At 41.0% G+C, this 23,843-nt stretch overlaps 1 protein-coding gene across 1 annotated transcript in view; it reads left to right on the forward strand.

Annotated features, from left to right (window-relative positions):
* The first annotated feature begins 233 nt into the window (after positions 1–233).
* Positions 234–23,843, forward strand: part of LANCL3 (LanC like family member 3) — a 94,821-nt gene continuing 71,211 nt past the window's right edge. The window contains exon 1 of the mRNA XM_023634083.2: positions 234–1,149. Within this exon, the coding sequence (XP_023489851.1) occupies positions 577–1,149 (573 nt within the window). The 5' untranslated portion in view covers positions 234–576. The remainder of the gene's footprint in view (positions 1,150–23,843) is intronic.

Raw genomic sequence — 23,843 nt, forward strand, 5'->3', positions numbered from 1 at the left:
GAGATGCTGCATTTGTAACATGCTCCCAGGTGATGCCGATCTGCTGGCTCGAGGACCACACTTTGAGTATACAAGAGACTCGTGGTCTTCACCTCCACCGTCAGGTGTATGCATGCCCAGACTCAGCATTCCGGATCAGTGTCCCGCGCGTCCCTGGCCTTCTGCCGGGAGGGGAGGAGCCGGGGGCGGGGCGGGAGGAGTGGCGCGGGCCCCGCGTGGGTCCTGCCGGAGATCACCTCTGCCCGGTGGAGAGGCGGCCAAGCTGCGGCGGCGCAGGAGGGGGCGGGTTCGGGGAGGGCGCAGCCTCTGGGAGGGGGGCGTACGACGCGCATCCCCCGCGCTCGCTGGGGCCACTCGGGAGCCTCGCGGCAGCCCGGTGCCCCACTTGGCAATCCGCTCCGAGCTTCTTCCTCGCGCCCGCCTCCTCTTGTCACCTCCCGTCTCAGCCTCCTTGCTCCATCCCCGCCGCATCCAGCGCCATCCCGAGTGCCTCGGACAGCGAGAGGCGGTGCGTGGGGCTGCAGGGCGCGCCCTCAAGCGGACCCCGGCTCGGCATTGAGGGGCACGGGCAGCAGCATGGACACCAAGCGCTGCTTCGCCAACCGCTTCGATGACTACCAGGGCAGCCTGCTGGCGGGCCAGTGTGAGGAGGCAGTGGCGCCCTTGGTCACCGCCACCATCGAGCGCATCCTTCAGGAGCTGCCCCCGCTCGGGGGCGGCGCTGAGGCCCGGGGGGCGGCGGCCGCGGCCAGCAGCTGCCAAGGTGGGCTGTACGGCGGCGTGGCCGGGGTGGCCTACATGCTCTACCACGTCTCGCAGAGCCCGCTCTTTGCCGCGGCCCGGGAGCGCTACCTGCGCTCGGCCAAGCGCCTCATAGACGCGTGCGCCCGCGCGGAGGAGTGGGGCGAGCCGGACGCCGACACCCGCGCCGCCTTCCTGCTCGGGGGTGCGGGCGTGTACGCTGTGGCCACGCTCGTGTACCACGCCCTGGGCCGCTCCGACTACGTGCAGCCGCTGGGCAAATTCCGGGCTCTGTGCGCCGTCTGCGCGCCGGTCTCCTTCTTGGAGTGCGGCTCGGACGAGCTGTTCGTGGGCCGCGCAGGCTACCTGTGCGCCGCGCTGGTGCTCAAGCAGAAACTCGCCCAGGAGGTAAGAGGCAGCCCCGGCCGCGAGGGGGCGCTCGCTGCCTGCCCGGCCGCGCCCCGCCCCGCCTCGCCGCGCGCGGCCCCGCAGCCCTTCCCGGGACCCCCAGCCCCGGGAGCAGCGCCCCTGGCTATTCGCTGTCTCTCTTTGTTTTTCTTGGGCGCTGTCGTTTCTTCAGTCTCTTGAGGTTTCTCTCCTTTTGTCCGTGTTCCCCCGTCTCTCTTTCAGTTTCTCATTTGTTGGGATGCCGAGTCTTTGCGCTTTGTTGGTGTTTTACGTTAACCGTGGCATCTCCCCAGATGCCTTTTCGCCCAGTAGCAGTTTGGAGGCCGTTTCAAATAAGGTTAAAAAAAAAAAAAAAAACCCTTGAAAATGGAAGGGATTTCCCTTCCTTTGACTCTTCTGTCAAAAGCTGAAGCATCCTCGAATGTTAGAGTACTAGCAAAGTAGTGGAAGTTTGGGGGCTGATGATACTATCATTGTCTCCATCACTAATGTGGAGGAAAGTTGCTTCTGTGACCCCTGGGTCTGTAACCCAGACTTACTGCCCAGCTGTAGGTCTGATGTGCTTACCGTGTTGCTTACTATTCGGTTCATCTCATGGCTGTTATAAAATGCATGTCTGATGGAGGTGTCTTCTTTTAAATACACAAATGTAGACAGAATTTTACCCTGTTGTAATTGAATGTGCGTTTTTCATTTTAAAATGTGTAGTTAGGATTGTCAAGAGGACAGCATGCTTGACGGGGCAGGTTTTCTTAATGAATAGCTTTCCAGTGGCTCCTTGAAGTGAATTAGATTTCACAACTATATGAGTTTTTTTTCTGGATTCACTTCAAATACAGCGTGTGGATATTAGAAGAGAATGTACCAGTTCCTGTGGAGTAAGAAAAAAAATCCTCCAAAGGATCATAGTAACTAGAACTGAAAGAGAGTCACTTTCATTCATAACCCACTGGAGGCAAATACTGTTCTAGGGAGGAAGTGACACATTTAACTTGGCTTTATTTGGGTGAGAGGCATTTGAAAAAAAAAAAAAAGGTACACAGTGTTTTAAAAGTGTAATTAACTTAGATAACCTCTACAGAGGCAGACTTGATTTTTTTTTTATTTATAGCAGGTGAGGTTGATTCAAGTGAGAAAAAAAGATTACTAAAGACTGCACTGTGCTAGCAGGGCAGCAAAGGTCTGTGTGACAAAGTTGTCTTGAAATAGTTCTCTCTGCCTCTGAGTCACTTATCTGCTAGCAGTTTCCCAAGGGCCCTTCCAGTTGTATAAAACCTTTTAGAAGGCCACAGGGCTATTTACATATCATTTGCATTATATTTGCATCTGCGCCTCAGATCTTGCAGTCTGGCAATAGGCAATTTTCAAATCTGTTCTTTTTCCCCCAGTTGTTTTCCTTAGACTTGCTTGTTTCCCTTTCCATGCCTTGGGGCTTTTTCTCCAGAATGGAATGGGGAAGAGTGGGAGACCCATCAGGTCATACAGGTGGAAACAGACCAGAAGGACTTCTTGCCCCAAAACTGGTGGCCCAGGGCCAGTCTGCAATGCTGATCCACAAAGACATTTATTAAGACCTCTCTTCTGCCCTCCTGCCAAACCGGATCTTTCTGTTTATGCTAATCAAGTTGAGGTGCTTTGGCCCCTGCTCCCAGGAGATAGCTCAAGCTCTGAGGGTTAAAAAACAGCTCCTAACCTGAGCAAATCAGCTTGTCTCAGGGGTGGCCTCGGCTGCGGCAATCCAAGTTCAGGCTTGAAAGGTGCAGGGCAGGGGCTAAGCATGCCAGGCTGGAAGCCCTTGGAGGGGAATATACAAGTCTTATGCAGCATCCCCACTCCCATGTCCTAGCCAGCATATGGCTTTGCCCTCAGTAGATGATTCACAAACCTTGATTAAAGTGAGTTGTGAACTTCTGTTATTTCTCTAAATAATCTGTCATTGTGTCCTGGGTTTCTTTCCCTCCAATGACATTTGTATTCCCTTTCCTCTGGCAGTTCCCTCAGTTATCACCCTAGGCTAGATCCTCCCCACACTACTTGGCACATCTTTGGCACCTAATAGTTGAATGAATGAATCGCCATTTACTGGGATTAGTGCAGTATCCTCTGAGCTAGAGTCTCTCAGTCAAGCCATTCCACGTACCTCTGAGAAACCAATCTTCTTAAGAACACTTCATTATGTCATTTCCCTGCTCAGCATCCTGCAATGGCTTCCTATTACCTTTTCTCCAGTGGCTTCTCATCTCACTCGCAGTTAGAGCTAAGATACTTAAAATGGCTGACAAGGTCCCACATGATCTGGTCCCCTGCATAGCTACTCCGCTTCTTGCTCACTCTGCTTCAGCCACACTGGCCTTGCTGTTTCAGGTATTCTACTGTCTCAGGGTGTTTATACCTGCTGTTCCCTCTGCTTGGAATACTTCCCCCTAGCTAGTTTAATAGCTAGCTCCCTGACCTCGTACGGGTTGTTGCCTCCTCACTGAGGCCTGTTATAATTGCAACCCTGTCCCCTGACTTATGCCCCTTTCTTGTTTCATTTTACTTGTTTTGTTTGTCTTCACCGATTAGAATGGAAGCTCCATAAGAGCAGAGAGTTTGTTTCATTGCTGTATTCCCAGCATTAGGACAGTGCGTGATACACATTTAGGTATTCAACTTGCCTTTTGTTTGGTGGTGTTGCAAATGTTGTCCACTCTCTGGCTAGCATTATCACTGAGTTTTAATGGTGTCTCATTTATCAATATTTTCCTTTATGGTGGTGCTTTTGGTGTCACATTTAAAAAATCCTTTCCTACCGCCAGTCTCAGTAAATATTGGTTGAATGAATGAACTAAATGAATGCTAGTTTCTTACAAATTTTGCCTCAGATCAAGCTTAACCGTTAGACTGGTGCTTGTTAAACGTGAATGTTCATAGGCATCACCTGCAGATCTTGTTAATAAAAGAGATTTGGATTCAGCAGGCCTGAGATTCTGCATTACTAACAAGTTCCTTGATGACGCTGATGCTACTGGCCCAAGGACCACACTTTGACTAGCAAGGCAATACAATACTGCATAGGGTTTGGCATTATACTAGCCACGTCTATTAAGGTATGTTATAAGACACAATTCTATGAAGCTTGATATATTTATAAGGTTGTAGCTTAGAATACTGATTACTATATCCTACCGTGTTTTCATTATGAGGACCCACAAAAGGAATTTCTTTCAGGACTTAGAAATAGAACTAGTTGTGTTCCTCCTGGAAATTGATTGAATTTTTTAAATCTTCAGAATATATCATGTAACTGACTGTTTCTCACTTTATGTTGGTTACTAGGAAGCATATGGCCAGAATTGTGGTCCACATAAACTTGCATACAGTGCCTTATCCATGTATTTTTGTTTACTTAGCATTTACCCCGGGTTTATCTAATTTTTTTCTTCCTTAGTTTACCCTTTTCTGAATTTTCTTCCATTTGATTTTGTTTGTGTTTATGTGCATGAGATGAAGAAAATCCGTGTGCACGTAGAGAGAAACAGACATGCAGAGACAGAACCACTCTATCCAGGTGATATATATATTTTTTTTTTTTTTTTGAGGAAGATTAGCTGTGAGCTAACTACTGCCAATTCTCCTCTTTTTGCTGAGGAAGACTGCCCTGAACTAACATCCATGCCCATCTTCCTCTATTTTGTACGTGGGACGCCTAGCACAGCATGGCTTTTGCCAAGCGGTGCCATGTCGGCACCCGGGATTGGAACCGGCGAACCCTGGGCTGCCAAAGCGGAACGTGTGCACTTAACCGCTGTGCCACCAGGCTAGCCCTGATATATTTTTGTTTAATTTGGCCCTCCTGGAAATACTCAAAGGAAGTAGCTTTGAGGTTTTGTTAGGCATATATCTGAGCAATGGGGCACTGAAGTCCCAAGAAATCACACCATAAAAGCTTGATTTGGGTTTATTCTGCTTTCCAGATTGGTGGAAATGTAGCAGGGAAAAGGAAGTTAGAAAAAATGGTGGAGGGATTAAGGGGAGGCCTAGGGAGCATAGTTAAAATAATAACTTTGCCACTGGGTGACCTTGGACAAATAATTTAACATCTTTGAGCCTCAATTTCCTCACTTGTAAAGTGGATTAATAATAGCTTCTTCATTCACTTATTCTGTTGTTTAGTCACTCATTCAATGAGTGTCAGGTTTCTACGTATGCCAGGCCTCCTTACTAGATGCCAGGATTTAGTAGTGAACAAAAATCAATATAATTATGTTGTTAGAAGTGCTCTGAGGGAAGTAAACAGGAAATAACTGGGGGCGGGGCAGGCAAGGGGAGGGTTGCTGCCTAGCATACATTAGTAAGGAAGGCTTCTCTGTGGAGGTGATGTCCTGGCTCCTCACTGAAGCATGAAAATGAAGTGGATGCTTTAAGAGCAGGCTTTCCAAGCAAAGGGGATAGCAAGGACAAAGCCCCCAAGGTGGGAAACTGCTTGGAGATTTCAAAGAAATGGAAGGTGGCCAGCATGGCTGGAGCAGGGTGAGGGAAGGCTGCGGGACAGAGGAGTTTGAGACTGGGAAGGAGCCATGAGCAGGGTAAAATAGATCCTGTGGGGCCAGGTGGGTCAAACTTAGGAGTTTGCATTTGTTTCAGGTTTAAACAGGGGAAGGTCTTCGTTTTATTTACCTTTTAAAAAGATCACTCTGGTTTTCTGCATGGACAGTGGATTGAACAGTATTAAGAATGGTCACAAGGGGGACTGGTTACAGGAAATTTAAACCCCTTTTGTGCCGAGGACTCCTTTGTAAATCTGCTGAGACCTACAGTACCTCTTAGAATAACATTTTTAGACGCATAAAATAAAGCACACAGGATTACAAAGGAAGCCAATTATATCGACATTCAGTAACGAAAACATTTAAAAAAATGTGTAATGCAGTAGCGTATGTGCTTCTTTATTAACACATTAAATAAGATTTTGCAGCAGGCTTAAGGATTATGGTACTTTTGAAATGTATGAGGGTCAATGATATTTCGAGATATCTTCAACAACTGCAGTGTGATATGAATATATCTGTGATTTCTATAGGTGGCAAAGTCACAAGTACTACTCGTGGCTTGTGGTCTGCATTTGTAATGAAAGGAAATGTTAAATTGTTTAAATAAGATTTGAAAAAATATAGATGGGATTTTATTTTCCCAGCCAAAAGGGACTGGTCTGGAAGTTGCTGTGATGACTCAGCCTAGATAAAGTGCCTAGTGTAGTGCTTGGCACAGGGTAGCTGCTTAATGAAATCACTGTTATTCCCTTTTGCTTCTGCTAACAGAAAATCAAAAGTGATTCTGAACATCACATAGAAAATTATACCCAATACAAGGAATCTATCTTCCTAACATGATTTAAAAAACTATTAGATTGTTAATTGGGTCCTCAGCTCATTCCTAAGGCAGGTGGTTGGCAGCTGTATAAGTGGGGGTGCTTTTAGCTGCAAATACCAGAATGTTCAATAAAACGTGATCTAAATAATGGGAATATTTATTACCTCACTTTACAGACAGTGTAAAGCTGGGCCATTCCAGGATTGGTTCAGCCTCAGGGAAGTCATCAGAACCCAAGCCTTTCCTTTTCCTCAGCTATTCTTGGTGTGTGAGCTGTATCACTCTTCAAGGTTGCATGGTGGCTGCTGCCATTTCAAACATTGTGTCCCCATACAGCTGAAGTAGAAAGGGATGGTCTGAGGCTTTTTTCTTGCCTCTTTTTATCATGTAGAACATTCTATCCTTGAAGAATTTCCATTCTGCCTGATGACCCAGCGCTTGGTCACTGGCCCAGTGCTGGCCACTTCTGGTTTCAGGGGAGGCTGGGAAGGTTAGTCTCCTTCAGTTCTAACCTCTGTCATTGGGTGCAAGTTCTGAGAAGAAAGAAGAGGGGAATGGCTGTTGGGTGGTTACCAAAGTGTCTGCCCCTTGGCATCCCTTGGCAAGGTCTGTCTCATGACCTCCTACTTCCTTGGCTATTGTGAATAATGCTGCAATGACCATGGGATGCAGATATCTCTTCAAGATCCTGTTTTCATTTCCTTTGGATAAATACCCAGAAGAGGGATTGCTGGATCATATGGTAGTTCTATTTTTATTTTTTTCCGGAAACTCCGTACTGTTTTCCATAGTTGTTGTACCAATTTACATTCCTACCAACAGTACATAAGGGTTCTCTTTTCTCCACACCCTCACCAACACTTCTCTCTTGTCTTTTTGATAACAGCTTATGCTAACAGGTGTGAGGTGATATCTTACTGTGTTTTTTACTTATTTTATTGAGGTCACATTGGTTTATAACATTATATATTTCAGGTGTACATCATTATATTTTGACTTCTGTGTAGACTGCATCATGTTCACCACCAAAAGTCTAGTTGCCATCCATCACTGTACACGTGTGTCCCTTTACCCCTTTTGCCTTCCCTGCACTCCCTTCCCCTCTGGTAATCACCAATCTGGTCTTTGTATCTGTGTGTTTATCTTCCACATGTGAGTGAAGTCATACAGTAATTGTCTTTCTCCGTCTGACTTATTTCGCTTACCATAATACTCTCAACATCCATCCATGTTGTCACAAATGGCATGATTTCATCTTTTTTATGGCTGAATAATAGTCCATTGTGTGTATACATGCATACACACACACTGCATCTTCTTTATCCATTCATCCTTTGATGAGCACTTAGGTTGCTTCCAAGTCTTGGTCATTTTGAAAAATTCTGCAGTGAGCATAGGGGTGTAGATATCTTTTTGAATTAGTGTTTTCATGTTCCTTGGGTAAATACCCAGAAGTGGAATAGCTGCATCATATGATATTACTATTTTTAGTTTTTTGAGAAATCTCCATACTGTTTTCCATAGTGGTTGCACCAATTTACAATCCCACCAGCAGTGTATGAGGGTTCATTTTTCTTCACATCCTTTCCAACAGTTGTTATTTCTTGTCTTTTTAATAATAGGCATTCTGACGGGTATGAGGTGATCTCCTTGTAGTTTTGATTTGCATTTCCCTAATATTTAGTGATGTTGAACATCTTTTAATGTGCCTGTTGGCCATTTGTATATCTTCTTTGGAAAAATGTTCATGTCTTCTACCCATTTTTTGATATCATCTCCTCAGGCAAGGGAAACGGAAGAGAAAAACAAATGGGACTACATCAAACTAAAAAGCTTCTGCACAGCAAAGGAAACCATCAACAAAACGAAGAGACAACCCACCAACTGGGAGAAAATATTTGCAAATCATATATTGGATAGAGGGTCAATATCCAAAATATAAAGAACTCATACAACCCAACAAAAATGAGAAGCGTCTATGCGGTTCTTCTGCCCCTTTTTTAATTGAGGTGGTGTTTGCTATTGAGTTGTGTGAGTTCTTTATTTATTTTTGATATTAATCCCTTATCCAAAATATGGTTTGCAAATATTTGCTCCTGTTCTGTAGGTTGACTTTTCATTTTGTTAATTGTTTCTTTTGCTCTGCAGAAGGTTTTTAGTTTGATGCAATCCTGTTTCCTGAGTTTTTGCTTTTGTTTCTTGTGTTTTTGGTGTCATATCCAGAAAATCATTGCCAAGACCAATGTCAAGGAGCTTTTTCCATATGTTTTCTTTTAGGAGTTTTACAGTTTCAGGTTTTAAGTCTTTAATCCATTTTGAGTTAATTTTTGTGAGTAGTGTAACATAGGAGTCCAGGTTTATTCTTCTGCATGATTATCCACTTTACCCAGCACCCTTTATTTATGAGACTGTCCTTTCCCTGTTGAGTATTCCTAGCTCCCATGTCAAATATTAGTTGACCATGTATTTAGGGAGTTGTCTATGGGCTCTTGATTCTGTTCCCTTGGTCTGTGTGTCTGCTTTTGTGTCAGTACCATACTGTTTTAATTAGTATAGCTTTGTAATATAGTTTGAAATCAGGATGTGTGATGCCTCAATCCCTGTGATTGCCAAGAAGATATAAGAACTAACACGGATTGATCACTTATCGTGCACTGTCATAAGCACTTTACATATATTATGTCATTTAATACTGCTGGCAGCCTTATGACATAGGCACCATTACTATCTCCATCCTACCCAGTGAGGGAAATGAGGCACAGAGGTTGTAGAACTTGTTCCAGGTTACACAGCTAGTCAGTGGCAGAGATGGGGTTTCATCCCCCACAGGCTGGTTGCCAAATCTGGGCTTTGAATTAGTGCTCCTCACACTTGAATGTGCACACAAATCTCTTGGGGATCTTGTTAAAAATGAGGTTTTGATTCATTAGGTTTGGGGTGAGGCCCGAGATACTGCATCTCTAACAAGCTCCCAGGTGATGCTGCTGCTGGTTCATTGAGCAGACATGAGTAAAAAGCTCTAGATCACTATTTTTTCCTTAATTTTATGGGATTGCCTATCAGTACATTTGATCTCCCAAAACTTCGTGATTTTCATTGTTCATTCTTTGTACTGAAATGATTTCTTCCATGAATGCCAGAATATCAGCTCTCTAGTTCATAGTTTATGCTAAAGGAAAGATTCACTGCCTGGCACATCTCCTTGCGGTTTTAAGGCCTCTGTTAATGTCTATGAATGAGTGCACAGATTTCTTTTTTCTGATAAATATAATTTTGTACCATATACACATGGTTTATTAAAGGTGCAAATAGACCACGTTCCAGCGGTCTTAAATTTTTTAAATTATTTCATAACAATAAGAGACACTTTATTATGACATTCCTAGATCAGATAGAAAAAATGATCTTTATGCTCATGGAACCGCACCCATTTTAGCATCATTCAGTTAAATTCACCCATGCTACATAAAGTAGTGCTGCCTCCAACTCTGAATTTATTTAAATTGACTATGCTTAGACATTTTCCTTTTTATTTTTAAATTTTTCCTGATACAGTGATTTAACAGACCTACTCAAAATAACCCAGATTTCCTTAGATATAATTTGTTTATACCTTTTCATCTGTTAATATACATTCCACTAAAACCTAAACTTATTATTTGTATTATAATTATTTGAAGAGAGCATGGCTTGTAATTTTGTTACTGAATAAATAAATTGGGGAAATATGCATAATGAAAATGCTTTTAAACGTACTGAATTATTTATTTTGACAGTAACTTCACCTCCCAGTGTTCTATAAGGCGGTTGTTTTAATGGAATTTCACTATATTTATTGACCTTTGAATGTGAAAACGATAGATTGTATAAATTATTAACTTGGCTAATTTCATTTTTGCTGGTTAATTTAATAAGTGATGTTTGCCATATGACCGACTCCTACACAATGGATTCCCGCCATGTGGCAGGGAGGTCCTTTAATATCCCCATGTGGTGATAATCTCTTGGTAAACTTGCTGACAGTCCATGATGTATCCAAGTAAGTGTTTCTCTTTGTGATTCACTTTTACTAATTGATCTCTGACCTACATTCATTAATTAAGTACAATACCTTGGATGTTTGGTTTGTTCCAAAGAAAAACATGTTCTCATGCATTATTTATATGTATCTAAGTGGCTCTTGTCTTTTCCTAATTATTTTCTTTATGGATTTAGTTACTAGGGAAATCTACCAAGTTAACAGGCTCATTATTCTTGGGGTGCTAGCCACTTAGACAAACTGGATTTTCAAGAAGTCATCTGATCCATTCTTTCTTTTAGCAAGCTGAACAAAGAAGTGTTTTGTGTAAGATCAGATTTCCTTTTCTCGATAGCTTTACCCATTCAACAACTCAGACAAATGAATGACTTTGACACGTTGAAGTGTGTGTGTTGCTACCTGGGCCATAAAGAAGCTGTTTCCCAGATGAGAGTTAGTCTTACAGACTTCACGGGTGAGAGAATCATCTAAATGAGAGGTGGCAAAACAAATATTGGTCATAGCATTATGTGCAGTTAGCTGTTACTGAGCCCATCTGCTGGCTCCATTGCTTTGCATGGAATAGATTCCCTGTGCTCAGTGGTGTGTTTAAATTTGGTGTCCATAGCAACCAAAGCATCACCAATCTCAAAGCAAGCACTGTAGGGACCAGCTGAATCTCCACTCATACAATGACTTTAGGAGGGAGCCACATTCCTAACAGACTTTATAGCTATCTAAGGCTGAAGAGATCCAATGCTCAACCAGAAAGGAAGTAGTGTCCTCATGCACATTTCCCTCATTTAATCTTGAAATGTTCTCTTCTTTTCTTGTGAGGCAAAGAGAATTGCGCATGTATCACAAGTTGAGATTGTTGAAATAGGTTGCACTCTCAATGAAGACATTAAAACATCGTGGTTAAGAACAGAACTGTCAGAGTCAGGTAGCAAGGATTGAATCCTCTGGCTCCACCATAGTAACTGGTTGACCTTAGTCAAGTTACTTAACATCTTTGAGGTTTCATTTCCTCATGTGCAAAATGCAATACAAGGAGCACTCACCTTATAGGTGTGTTATGAAGATCCACTGAGAATGTGCATGTAATGTGCTTAGCAGAGGGTCTGCTAGCACAAAGACTTTGTATAAGTCGGCCATTATTTTATTTGTATTTCAAGTGTTGATGTGAAGTGAGACTCTGCATTGGCTAAATAACATAGGTATGTTTTGTGGGCATTCAGCCTAATATTCCCTGTGGTGGTATTCAGAGCTGCTCTGTCCCTGATCACTACAGCAAAGCTTTGAGTTCTCCACACAGAGGCCATAAAGGGCTGGAGGGAAATATCATCTGCTCTGCCATGCAGGAGATTAAGCTGAGCAGCTCAGAGAGATTATGTGTCAAAGTAAATTGAGTGGCTGGTCATCACCCCTGAAACACGAACCTGTGCAAGTTACCCTCTGCACTTTGCTTCTTCCAGGAAAAGGACTGTTCTTTTCTCTTTCTAAAATTTCAGGCTCTTTGTGGACTTATTCTAGGAATTGGCTTTCCTGTGTCTCTCATTTGTACTCTTCAGAGTAAATCACCTAATTAGCTTTAAGCAACTGTAAATTGCTGTGCAGGCGATGTTGGAATGTTTGTTTCTTCCTCTGTTCTCCCAGAATCTGAGTGGCGGATTCAAGAAGCTCTTTCTGGCTCTTAAGTTCTCTTTGCTTCTAAAGATCATTTGCTTGCATGGCACTAATTCAGAATTTCAGATGAATTTCAATAGTTGTGTCTCTGGCAAGGTGACAACTTCAAATGAGTTTTCCTCAGCAAACGTTCCAGGGCATGTATATTTGGTAGCTTGTTTCAGAAAAGGATTAATAAAATTAAGGATTCTTTCAAGTGTTTCTTCAGCTTCTGGGCCCAGAAATTGTTTTTCTTGCATTAATGCACTTTTCTATTTGCATTCAAGACCATGTGGTATAGACTCACTGTCAGTTTTACAAACTGAAATCTACATTTTACTCTTTAGCTCTTAGCTCCTATTTATATTCGTTGATAACATGATGATCTTAATATTTACACCTACGCTACTAATAAAGGTTTAATTATGGCTTCCTCCTGTCCCTAATCATTAAGTTATGTGTATTCACTAGTTCTGCTTACAACCCTCAGTACAACACCAACTGGCTCTAGGTCTTGGCCTTCGTCTCCATGGGGGTCTGTTATATTTTTCTCTGATTTGTGGACTTAGGTCAGTGTTTCTCAGACTTGAATGTGCATTAGAATCCCCGGGAGCACTTGTTATAACACACATGGCTGGGCTCTATCTCCAGAGTTTCTGGTTCAGTAGGTCTGGAGTAGGGCCTGAAACCTTGCACTATTAACAAGTTCCCGGTGATGCTGCTGCTCACCTGGAGACTACATTTTTAGAACCGCTGTCTTAGACTGTACCTTTAACCCTGGCCAAATATCTCTGAAATGTGAAAACTAAGTGAAGGCATATGGTGGTAGTACCGTGAACTTATCACCCCTAGAAAATAACTCAAAGGATAGGACTTAACTGTATGACAGGCACTGTGATAAGCATATTCATTTCAGGGGAGAACATTGTGACTGAGAAGTTCAGTAACTTGTCTGTCATCATACAGCTGGTAAAGTAGTTGAACCCACAGTCGTCTGACTCTAGAGCTTAATTTCGAGAGATTGAAGTCAGTTAAGACTTCTGCATGCTTTTCTGCTAAAGTACACACTACCACCTGGAGAGGGAGTTGTACCTCAAGACATTTGGAAGAATAGCCTAAACTCGACTCTGTGAAGCTCAAGTTGTTTCTGAAGTTTAACTTAAAATTGAGTAAAAATGACAGCACAGGAAAATGCTCTACAATTGTCCCAAACTTCCAGAAGCCTGTGAGTCTCAGCTTCCTGGTACGTTAGAAAGGTTCAGGAATTAGAAGTTCTAGAAACCTTTGGTGATAGTGGGGGTTTGGGTCAGGTCTGAAAACAGAACTGGTTGCAAGGTTGGTACAGTGGTTAGACTCCTGGATCCTTTCCCAAACCCAAGCAACTAGATGATGGTCTTAGGCCAGGTTCTCCAAAAACTGACTCTGAGGTGTAGATTTATGTGGAAGTGCTTCATTAAGGACGTGCTCCCAGGAGAAACCAGAATGGGAGTGGGGGAAACAATGAAGGGTAGGAAGCCAAGCAAAGGTGTGATTTTAGGCTAAGTCCCAGCCTTTGTGTCATCCTGTTAGGGGAGCTATGGAGTCTAAATTACATCTCAAAGTTTGTCTTGACTAGAGGCATACTCTCGCACCAGTAATTCACTACAGCTAGGAGATAGGCATGTAATCTTCCAGATACGTCCGGCTCTTTTGGCATGTTGCCAGACTGGCTCTTGTGGCCCAAAAGTAGGACTCTGAAGAAGGCTGCAGGTGAGAGTTGTTAGAAGCAAAGCACATGGACACTGGGGGATGGGTTCACAGAATCAATAGGAATGGTCTGAGAGGTTCTGGAAGGAACATCGACAGTTTCCATACATGGGCCCTCCAGACCTTAGTAGAAGCCTTAGTGTTCATGTTCTTGACAGACTGAATTAAAGAAGCTCTGGGTTTTGAGGACCAAGACACAGTCAAGGGCAAAGATGAGGTACTTCACTGAAAACGGCAAGATTACATGCTGAATGGTGAGACATCACCCCAATCCCATCCCCCGCCCCCATCCACATAGCCCCTTCCTCAGCTCAACTCCAAGAACAGTGGCAGACACACTCGTCTCCCAAGTGGTAGATTGAAGGAGGGTCTATGGTTGTCAGATTCAACAAAAAAGAACCACAAATACATTTGTAGGGGTAACCCCTCCCAGTGAAAAAGCAGTTATACTGCCTTGTTACCTGACAGTAAAGGCCACCAATTGCCTAGCCCTCTCCTACACCTAGAGTTCCCAATGAGCTTTTTAGGTTGAGACTCTTAAACAGCAACTGTCAAAAGACTGAGGGGCTGGCCTGTGGTGTAGTGGTTAAGTTTGGCACACTTTGCTTCAGCGGCCTGGATTTGCTGGTTCAGATCCTGGGTGCAGACCTACGCCACTAGTCAGCCTTGGTGTGGTGGTAACCCACATATAAAGTGGATGAAGATTGGCACAGATGTTAGCTCAGGGCTAATCTTCTTCAGCAAAAAAAAAATTTGAGGGAAGCATCCAATCTGGAAGACAGTGGTCATAACAAAATAAGTAGGAAAACTGAACTTGGAGTAAACAGTTATTAGGAACAGAAGAGAACTGCTCAAATCTCTAGTTAATATTGTGAGGAAAGTGATCACATGTATGAACTAAAAGCAAGATATTATTGAAAGCAATATTCAGAGCACAGAAAAAGAACTTAGAAATTAAAAATATAGCAGAAATAATTCAGGAGAAGGATTAGAATATTAAGTTGAGGAAATGTCCCTGAAAGTTCAACCAAAAGACAATGAGATTGATAAAAAGAGAAAAGACGAACTAGAGGAAGTCCAACCTCTGTCCAGTAGTCAGTCCCAATATAAGAGAACAAAGTAAATGGAAGGGAAAATTAGGAAAAAAGATTTTTCACAAGTGAAAGACATGAATTTCCAGATCGAGGGGGCCCACCAGCTTGTTGGATGGAAAAAGAATGAAGAGTTTCTAAAGGCTTCCAAGAAGAAAAACTAAACTGGTTCCATAAACGGATTATCGCTTCACTTTGAATAGCAACTTAGGAAGCTATAAGACAATGGAGCAAGGCCTCCAAAATTCGCAGAGAAAATTCTTTATCAACTAGAATTCTATAGTACTTGAAATTATCAAGTATGAGAGTAGAAAAGTAAGTTTGCAAGATCTGCGAAAACAAAACATTTCTTTTGGTCCGTTGCAAAGGGAGAATGAACCAAGAAATGGGGAAATGTGGATCTCAAAACCTGGAGCTCTAGTACAGGTGGAATCACAGGAAACTTCTAGAATGATGGTAAAAGACAGCCTTGAAGGCAGCCAGTGAGTACTGAAGCAGAGCTATGGCTGGGATGTTGCCAAGAGGAAAAAAAAAGGATTACCTGATGTGTTTGGCTGTACCTAGAGGAGTTTTGCAGGTCTGTTGGAAACTTTTGGCCTGAATTTGTTAGAGACAAATAGGAAACCAAACAACGATATAAAAAGAAAAGGCAATTATTAACTTCGAGGGGGGAGAAAGGAGGAGAAAGGAAATGATAATCATTGCACATAGTATTGCTCAAATATTGGTTTCACCAAATCAATATTGTTTTGGTCAAATATGTGATATAACTATTTTGGGTGTTTGAAAAAGGAGGTGTATATATGGAGAGATTATAAGAGAGCTAAATCTTCATCTTCCATGTTAGGAGATTAATAGCACCTAAAATGGAAAAGTCAAATAGCTGTATAAGGATGTCATTTAGAGATATGAAGATAAGTAGCTAGAACAAAATACAGATAAAAGCTTTTTAATTTTTGCCTCAGAGGAGTGAGAATGTGGATGGAGAGGGGTGAGGCAGGAGCCTGATAGTATTTTGAAGAACTCTTCGCTTTTTAAACTATGCACACAATTTTTTTTTTTTTTGAGGAAGATTAGCTCTGAGCTAACATCTGCCAATCCTTCTCTTTTTTCTGAGGAAGACTGGCCCTGAGCTAACATCCATGCCCATCTTCCTCCACTTTATATGTGGGATGCCTGCCACAGCATGGCTTGCCGTGTAGTGCCATGTCTGCACCCGGGATCTGAACCGGTGAACCCCGGGCCGCCAAAGCAGAACATGCACACTTAACTGCTGTGCCACTGGGCTGGCCCCACAAATTTCTTTAAGAAATACAAGCACCAAGAGAATACCGTCATGCGTCAATTAAAGACAGAGGTGTGATCTGAGAAATGTGTCATTGGGCGATTTCGTCATTGTGCGAACATCATAGAGCGTACTTAGACAAACCTAGATGATGTAGCCTGCTACACACCTAGGCTATGTGGTACCAATCTTATGGGACCACCATGCGGTCCATTGTTGACTGAAACATTATGTCGTGCATGACTGTAAGTGACTCTTTGTCTTAATTAAGTTATACTCTTTGGCTGTGATTTTTCTGTATTCTGTTCTACACATGTATCCTGTTCCTGCTCAATGATTAAGAAATGTTATCAGAGAACATTTATGGAATGTTACCTAATAACAAATATAATGTCATTTATAGGTAAATTTTGTCAACAAATATTTCCCCATCAAAAATATGGCTTGCTGTATCCCTTGTATCCTTATAAGTAACACTAAATTAGGATTTAAATGATGACATTTTATTAGCTTAAATGGTTGAATAGCTCTGTGTCAATTAAAATCTCCATATGGTCTAAATAGTTGTGTCACCTTTAATAAAGTATTGAGTGAAATAACGAGGGTCAGAGCTACATCTATTAAGCTTGTACCCAGGAAGGAGGAGGAGAGAACCCAGTTAAAATAATGAAAAGTGAAAGTATAGATAATTAGGATACAATAAACACTAGTTGAACTATTTATGTAAAGCAGAACAAAATAATGGTTTTTTCATGGCAGTGGCCCTAAGCTGTTCCAAGATCCTAAAATGCTCCTAAGTCATTGCAACCAATAGTAACTAATAATTATATAGAACATTGCGTGCTAAGTACTTTTTACATAAACTGTCCCGTCTAATTCTCACAATATCTCTTCAAGTTAGAAATTATTGCTACCTTCGTTTTCAGAAGAGAAAATAGAAAACATTGAAAAGAAGTTAAGTAACTTTCCCAAGGATATAGGGTTGACGAATAGGATAATGATAATATTTATTGCCCAAGCAGGATAATTTTGATAGGAACCAATCAGTTGGGAATCTAAGACGAGAGAGAGAAATCAAGATTTACCCATGGGACTTAGGGCTCCCAGTTGATAAGGGATTGAATCTAGTCTAGAACTCAATTTATTCTTCAAAGTTGTGATCTTTCTGCTGCCTTGGGCTGGTGGTACCATTACTGTTAAAGTTCCCCATTCCCTAAATATACAAATAAATGTTGTCTGAATGGCAAATACTTGTTTCTGTTCTTTAAGAGAACCCTCAAGGGCGTGGGCCGAGCTTCTAAATCAGTCCTGGGGGTTCCGGACTGAATTAGTTGCTCCCTCCCACCCCAGATTCCTCACAGTAGCTTGAAAAGTCAGAGGAAGTGTCTGGAGGGCATTCAGATACAGGTGAGAAGTTCCTGATTAGAACATGGTAAAAGAACTCGTAGTGATGGTATTGCAGACAAGCGTGGATGATTAAGTGCGAGGATTGAAAGTAGATGGCAGCTCGTGGAAGCAGAGTTTGGTGTTTGGCAGACTATGGTGGTTGGGCAGGGCCTCCGGTGTGGGAGAGATGTTGGTCAGAGGTTACAAACTTCCAGTTATAAGATGAATAAGTGCTGGGGATCTAATGTGAAGCATGGTGACTATAGTTAACAATGCTGTGTTGTATACTTGAAAGTTGCTAGGAGAATGGATTTTAAATATCCTCACCACACACACAAATGTTAACTATGTGAAATGATGGGTGTTCACTACAACTAATCTTATTGTGGTATTTGTTTCACGATATACATCAAATCATCACATCGTACACCTCAAACTTACACAATGTTATATGTCAATTATGTCTCAATAAAGTGGGGAAAAAATTTTTAAAAAGCTGGCAAATCACGAGATAAATAATCCTTAGCTGAAAGTTTCTAACACATTTGTTCCTTGAGTTTCTTTTGTTTTTTCTGATAAGCCTGTTTTCTTAATCCATCCCTTTCCCCAGCATCTCTGGCTGCCCGTTTGGGTGTACTGTTCACTGCACATATCATGATTGTTTTCATCCTACGTATTTCTGAGGGAGCCTTTCCTGCAGCATAACTGGGGCACCTCTGGGCTCTTAATCTCCATTCCCTTTTTACTACTATTGAGCACACTCTTGGCAAACAGAAGATTCTTAATACATATTTGCTGAAGGAAGGAAGGAAGTAATGCAGATGAAATGTTTTTAATTTCATGAAACTAACTCTGCTTATTTGAAGCTCAAGAAGGGACAACCCACATTTTCAAAGGAGCTCCTACCTAAATATGTTTTAGCTTTTACGAGTCTGACAGCAGAGCCTCTTAGGATTGAGTATTTGATGTACAGGATACTTGGTTGGTCATGAATATTGTCATATTTTCCCTCACAATCAGCCTTTCTACGGCTAAAGGGTGGTAAAATTCTACCACTTTTACATTACAAAATGAGAAATGTGCCCAGCTTGTGACAGGTCAAAATGATCCACTTATGCATTTCTGTGCTGACACATAGAACTCTCTGATTGTTAACATTAAAGATACCTTTTAGGAAACTATAATTTTGGACTTGTACAATACCTGACATCTAAAAAGATTTCTGTTTTGCTTTTTAAAATAATCTGTTAGTTTTATATTCATGTGGGTGATAAAATCTTGTGTATGTTTCTCAACCTTTATCTCCCTCTGTTTAGAGCTTGCATGCACTCTTGATAAATTAAACAGTGACAGATGTAGACATTTAATCAGCTATTAGAATTTCTTTTTTGTTTGTTTTGAAGGACTTGTGCTTTTCCTGTAAAGAAGAAAGAACTTAACATAGCAAACTGTCACTTTAATTGCATATTAAAATGCTGTTCCTCAAATAGTTGTTAAATTAAATATTTATGAATCATATGTGTATAGAAGAGTCAAAGCCAGTTTTCAGTAAGTATACTTTTACTACAGCTAAGAAATGAATGCCTCATCATGTCCTTCCCATCGTGAATAAACAGATACCTGAAGAGAGAATTAAATCAGAAATTAGAAGGAAAAATGGACCCTCAGAATTTTTCTGCAACATACTGTGACTTAATGTTTCTCTTCATCTTAGCATGAGCTTTTAATTAGCAAGGTGGTACCCTGTATAGCACAGCTGTTTCTGATTTATACTGTTGCCTATTGACCAACGTATACCTAACTCCTCATCAGTATTTCCAGCAGTCAGAGAAGTTCCCAATTCTTGATGCAGATGACTTCTTAAAGATTCTAACTAAAACTACTGTGTCAAAGGGCTTTTAACATTTAGCTTTCAAGCTTAAGTCATTCTGTGTTTTCCATCAGGCAAGCTGTGTTCCTGTCTGTCTAAATGTGAATCAAAGGCAGAACAATACTGCTTTGATTTCTGTTACTGTCTAGTGTTTTGTTTTTTTTCTAGAGATTTCAGGCCTGAAGTGGTACCTTCTGTGTAGTCCCTTGTTCGGAAGTTCTGGTCTCTGGCAGTTAAGATGCTGTGATGTTTTCAATGTGTTCACAATGCCCTCTGAATTTTGATTGCCAGGGATTTCTTTGTTTTTGGCTGTCTGCAATTTCACCATAGTGTGTCTAGAGTAGATTTCATTTTAATTATCCTGCTTGTTATATGTTGTGCTTCTTATATTTGTGGATTTGTGTCTTTAATCAGTTCTGGAAAATTCTCAGCCATTGTCCCTTCATATATTGCCTCTTCATTTTTTAATAACTTTGAGATATAATTCACATACCATACAGTTTACACATTTGAAGTATACAATTCAGTAGTTTTAATGTATTCATAGGGTTGTGCAACCATCACCACAGTCAATTTTAGAAGATTTTCATCACCCCAAAAGGAAACCCTGAAGCCATTAGCAGTCACTCGTCTATTCCACTCAGCTTCTCCTCCTATCCCCACTGCCCTAGGCAACCTCTAATCTGCTTTTTTCTCAAATCAAACTGTTGATTTACCTATTCTGGAGATTTCAAAAAAATGGAATCATACAATATGTGATCTTTTGTGACTGGCTTCTTTTACTTCGCAAAAGGTTTTCAAGGTCCATCCATGTTATAGCATGTATCAACACTTCATTTTTATTACCAAATAATATTCTATTGTATGGATACATAACATTTTATTTATCCTGTCATCAGTTGATGGACGTCTGAGTTATTTCCACTTATTGGCTATTAATGCTTCTGTGAATGTTCCTGTATAGGTTTTTGTTGTAGATATATGTTTTCACTTCTCGGTTATATACCTAGGAATGGAATTGCTGGGTCATATGGTAATTTTATGTTTAACATTTTGAGAAACTCTCAGACTTGTTTTCCAAACCAGCTGCATCATTTTTCATTGACACCAGCAATGTACGAGGGTTCTAGTTACTCTACACCTTTGTCAACACTTGTTATTATCAGACTTTTTGATTATAGCCATGTTAAGTGGGTATGAAGTGGTATATAATTGTGGCTTTGATACATATTTTCCTGATGACTAATGATGTTGAACATCTTTTCATGTGCTTATTGGCCATTTGCACATCTTTGGAGAAATGTCTTTTTAGATCCTTTGCCCATTTTCAATTGAGTTATTTTTTATTATTGAGTTGTAAAAATTCTTTGTATATTCTGGATATGTCTCTTATCAGAAATATGATTTGCAAATATGTTCTCTCATTGGGTTGTCTTTTATCTGTATTGAAGGTTTCCTTTGAAGCACAAAAGTTTTACTTATTTATTTTTTTGCTGAGGAAGATTCGCCCTGAGCTAACATCTGCTGCCAGTTTTCTTCTTCTTGTATGTGAGCTGCTGCCACAGCATGGCCACTGACAGACAAGTGGTGTAGGTCTGTGCCCGGGGACCAAACTTGGGCTGCTGCAGCAGAGCATGCTGAACTTAACCACTAGGCCACCGGTGCTGGCCTGAGTTTTAATTTTTTTTTTTTTTACCTTTTATTGAGATTAGGATAGTTTAAAACCTTGTGAAATTTCAGTTGTACATTATTATTTGTCAGTCATATTGTAGGTGCACCACTTCATCCTTTGTGCCTACCCCCCATCCCCCCCTTTCGCCTGGTAACCACTAATCTGTTCTCTTTGTCCATGTGTTTAATTTCCATGTATGAATGGAGTCATACAGAGATTGCCTTTCTCTGTCTGTCTTATTTCACTTAACATAATACCCTCAAGGTCCATCCATGTTGTTGTGAATGGGACAATTTTATCCTTTTTTATGGCTGAGTAGTAGTCCATTGTATATATATACACCATATCTTTTTTATCCAATCATCAGTTGATGGGCACTTAGGTTGCTTCCGTGTCTTGGCTATTGTGAATAATGCTGCAATGAACATAGGGGTGCGTGGGTCTTTTTGAATTGCTGATTTCAAGTTCTTTGGATAGATACCCAGTAGTGGGATGGCTGGGTCATATGATATTTCTATTTTTAATATTTTGAGAAATCTCCATACTGTTTTCCATAGTGGCTGCACCAGTTTGCATTCCCACCAGCAGTGTATGAGGGTTCCCTTTTCTCCACAACTTCTCCAACATTTGTGATTTTTTGTTTTGGTTATTTTTGTCATTCTAACAGGTGTAAGGTGATATCTTAGTGTAGTTTTGATTTGTGTTTCCCTGATGATCAGTGATGATGAGCATTTTTTCATGTGCCTATTGACTATCCATATATCTTCTTTGGAGAAATGTCTGTTCATGTCCCCTGCCCATTTTTTGATTGGGTTGTTTGATTTTTTGTTGTTGAGTTGTGCTGAGTTTTAATTTTTATAAAGCCAAATTTATCTACTTTTTCTTTTGTCACTTGTGCTTTTGGTGTCATATCTAAGATGACTAAACTGAGTTTATGATCATCTCCATTTTTTATATCAGTGTTTCTCTACCTTGGCTGCACATTAGAATCACCTGGGGAGCTTATAAAATTCCTGAAGCCCAGGCCATGCTCTAGAACAATTGAATTAGAATCCCCTGGGGTGGAATCTAGGCATCAATAGTTTTATAGTTTATAGATGATTTTAGTGTGCAACCAAGATAGAGAACCACTGCTCTCTCTCTCTCTCTCTGGGATCCAAAACGACATATATTACACCTTTGTATCACTTCATATTGCTTATCTTCTCCTTTACATTTTCCATTTACGTATTTCTCTGTGCTGCTTTCTTAGGTAACTTCTTCAGGTCTATCTTCCAGTTCGCCAGTTCTCTCTTGGGCAGCATTTCATCTGCTGTTTAACCAATCCATTGAGTTTTATATCTATCAATTTTGTTTTTCTTTTCTATAAGTTATAGGTGAGCCTTTCTCATGGTTTCATACTGCTTGCTAAGTTTTGTGATTTTACCTTTTTTTTTGTAGCATTTAATGCATTTGTTTTTGTACTCCATATCTGGTAACTTAAATATTGGAAGTCCTTGGTGATTTAACTTTCTTGTTTGTTGTTTCTGCATACTGTCACTCAAAGTGGCTTGCATCCTTGGGTCTTTGATCTTTCACTATGCACATATATTTGGTTGATTTTAATATGTGGTGCCGAAATTGAGGATGCTTCCTTACAGAGATTTGTGTTTGCTGCTCCTGGGATTCAGGGATACTGACAGCCTAGAACCACTTTAGCCTTTTTCCTGGGCCCCCAGTTTGATGCAGGAGATATTTTGCCTTCAGGGCAATCATACCTTGCTGATCACGTATACTTCAGCTCAAGATTTTTGTTTTATTTTGCTTTTTTAGGGGAACTTGGAGCTGCCTTTTACTGTATTTGAGCCTAACTGTTGGTAAATAAGTCTCAGAAAGGATTTGCAGTATTTAATCAGTTATAAGATTCTGCCAATTATAAGATGCAATTTTTAATGTACCACTAAGAAAGAGAAAAAACACTCCATTAAACTGACACAATCCTTCTTATCACTTAGGATTTTATACTTATTGAAAGAGCTCTTTTAGAGTGATTTAGACATTGATTTTTGTCGTATGTCACTCTTGTGTATACCTAAAAGAAAAACATAAGCAAGATAAATTGGTCACGATATTCATAGAACTTTCTCACATTCACACTCCAACAGGTCTGAATTACTTTGTCAGTGTTACCAATGTCTGTGATTTTCCACGAAGTATTGTCCTCTGTGCCATTAAAAGCACTGGTGATACAGCGTTTCTTAAAAGAGTGTTCCACTTTGTCTCTGGAATTTTTGCCAAGTGGTTGATACCCATTTTGGAGGTTTTGATGCACATGTACAGACCATGAGAACTAAGTCCTACTGCCTCCAGGCAGATAGAGATTTTGAGACACATTTCAATTTCAGAGATGTTAAAATGTTAAAAAAAAAAAGTGCATCTTAGAATCGATAAAATTATGTAGTTTCTTCGTGATAGGGAAAGGCCTTTCTGAATATCTAGACCAGTGCTATTCAAAGTGTGGCTTGCAGGCCAGTGCCATTCTGCAAATTTGTTACTGATCTAAAAGAATATAAATGCAGAAATTGAGAGTAAGCATTTAGGAACTTACGTAATTTTTTGTCAGCTGGATC

Source organism: Equus caballus, chromosome X, assembly GCF_041296265.1.
Source record: "Equus caballus isolate H_3958 breed thoroughbred chromosome X, TB-T2T, whole genome shotgun sequence".
NCBI classification, from domain to species: domain Eukaryota; kingdom Metazoa; phylum Chordata; class Mammalia; order Perissodactyla; family Equidae; genus Equus; species Equus caballus.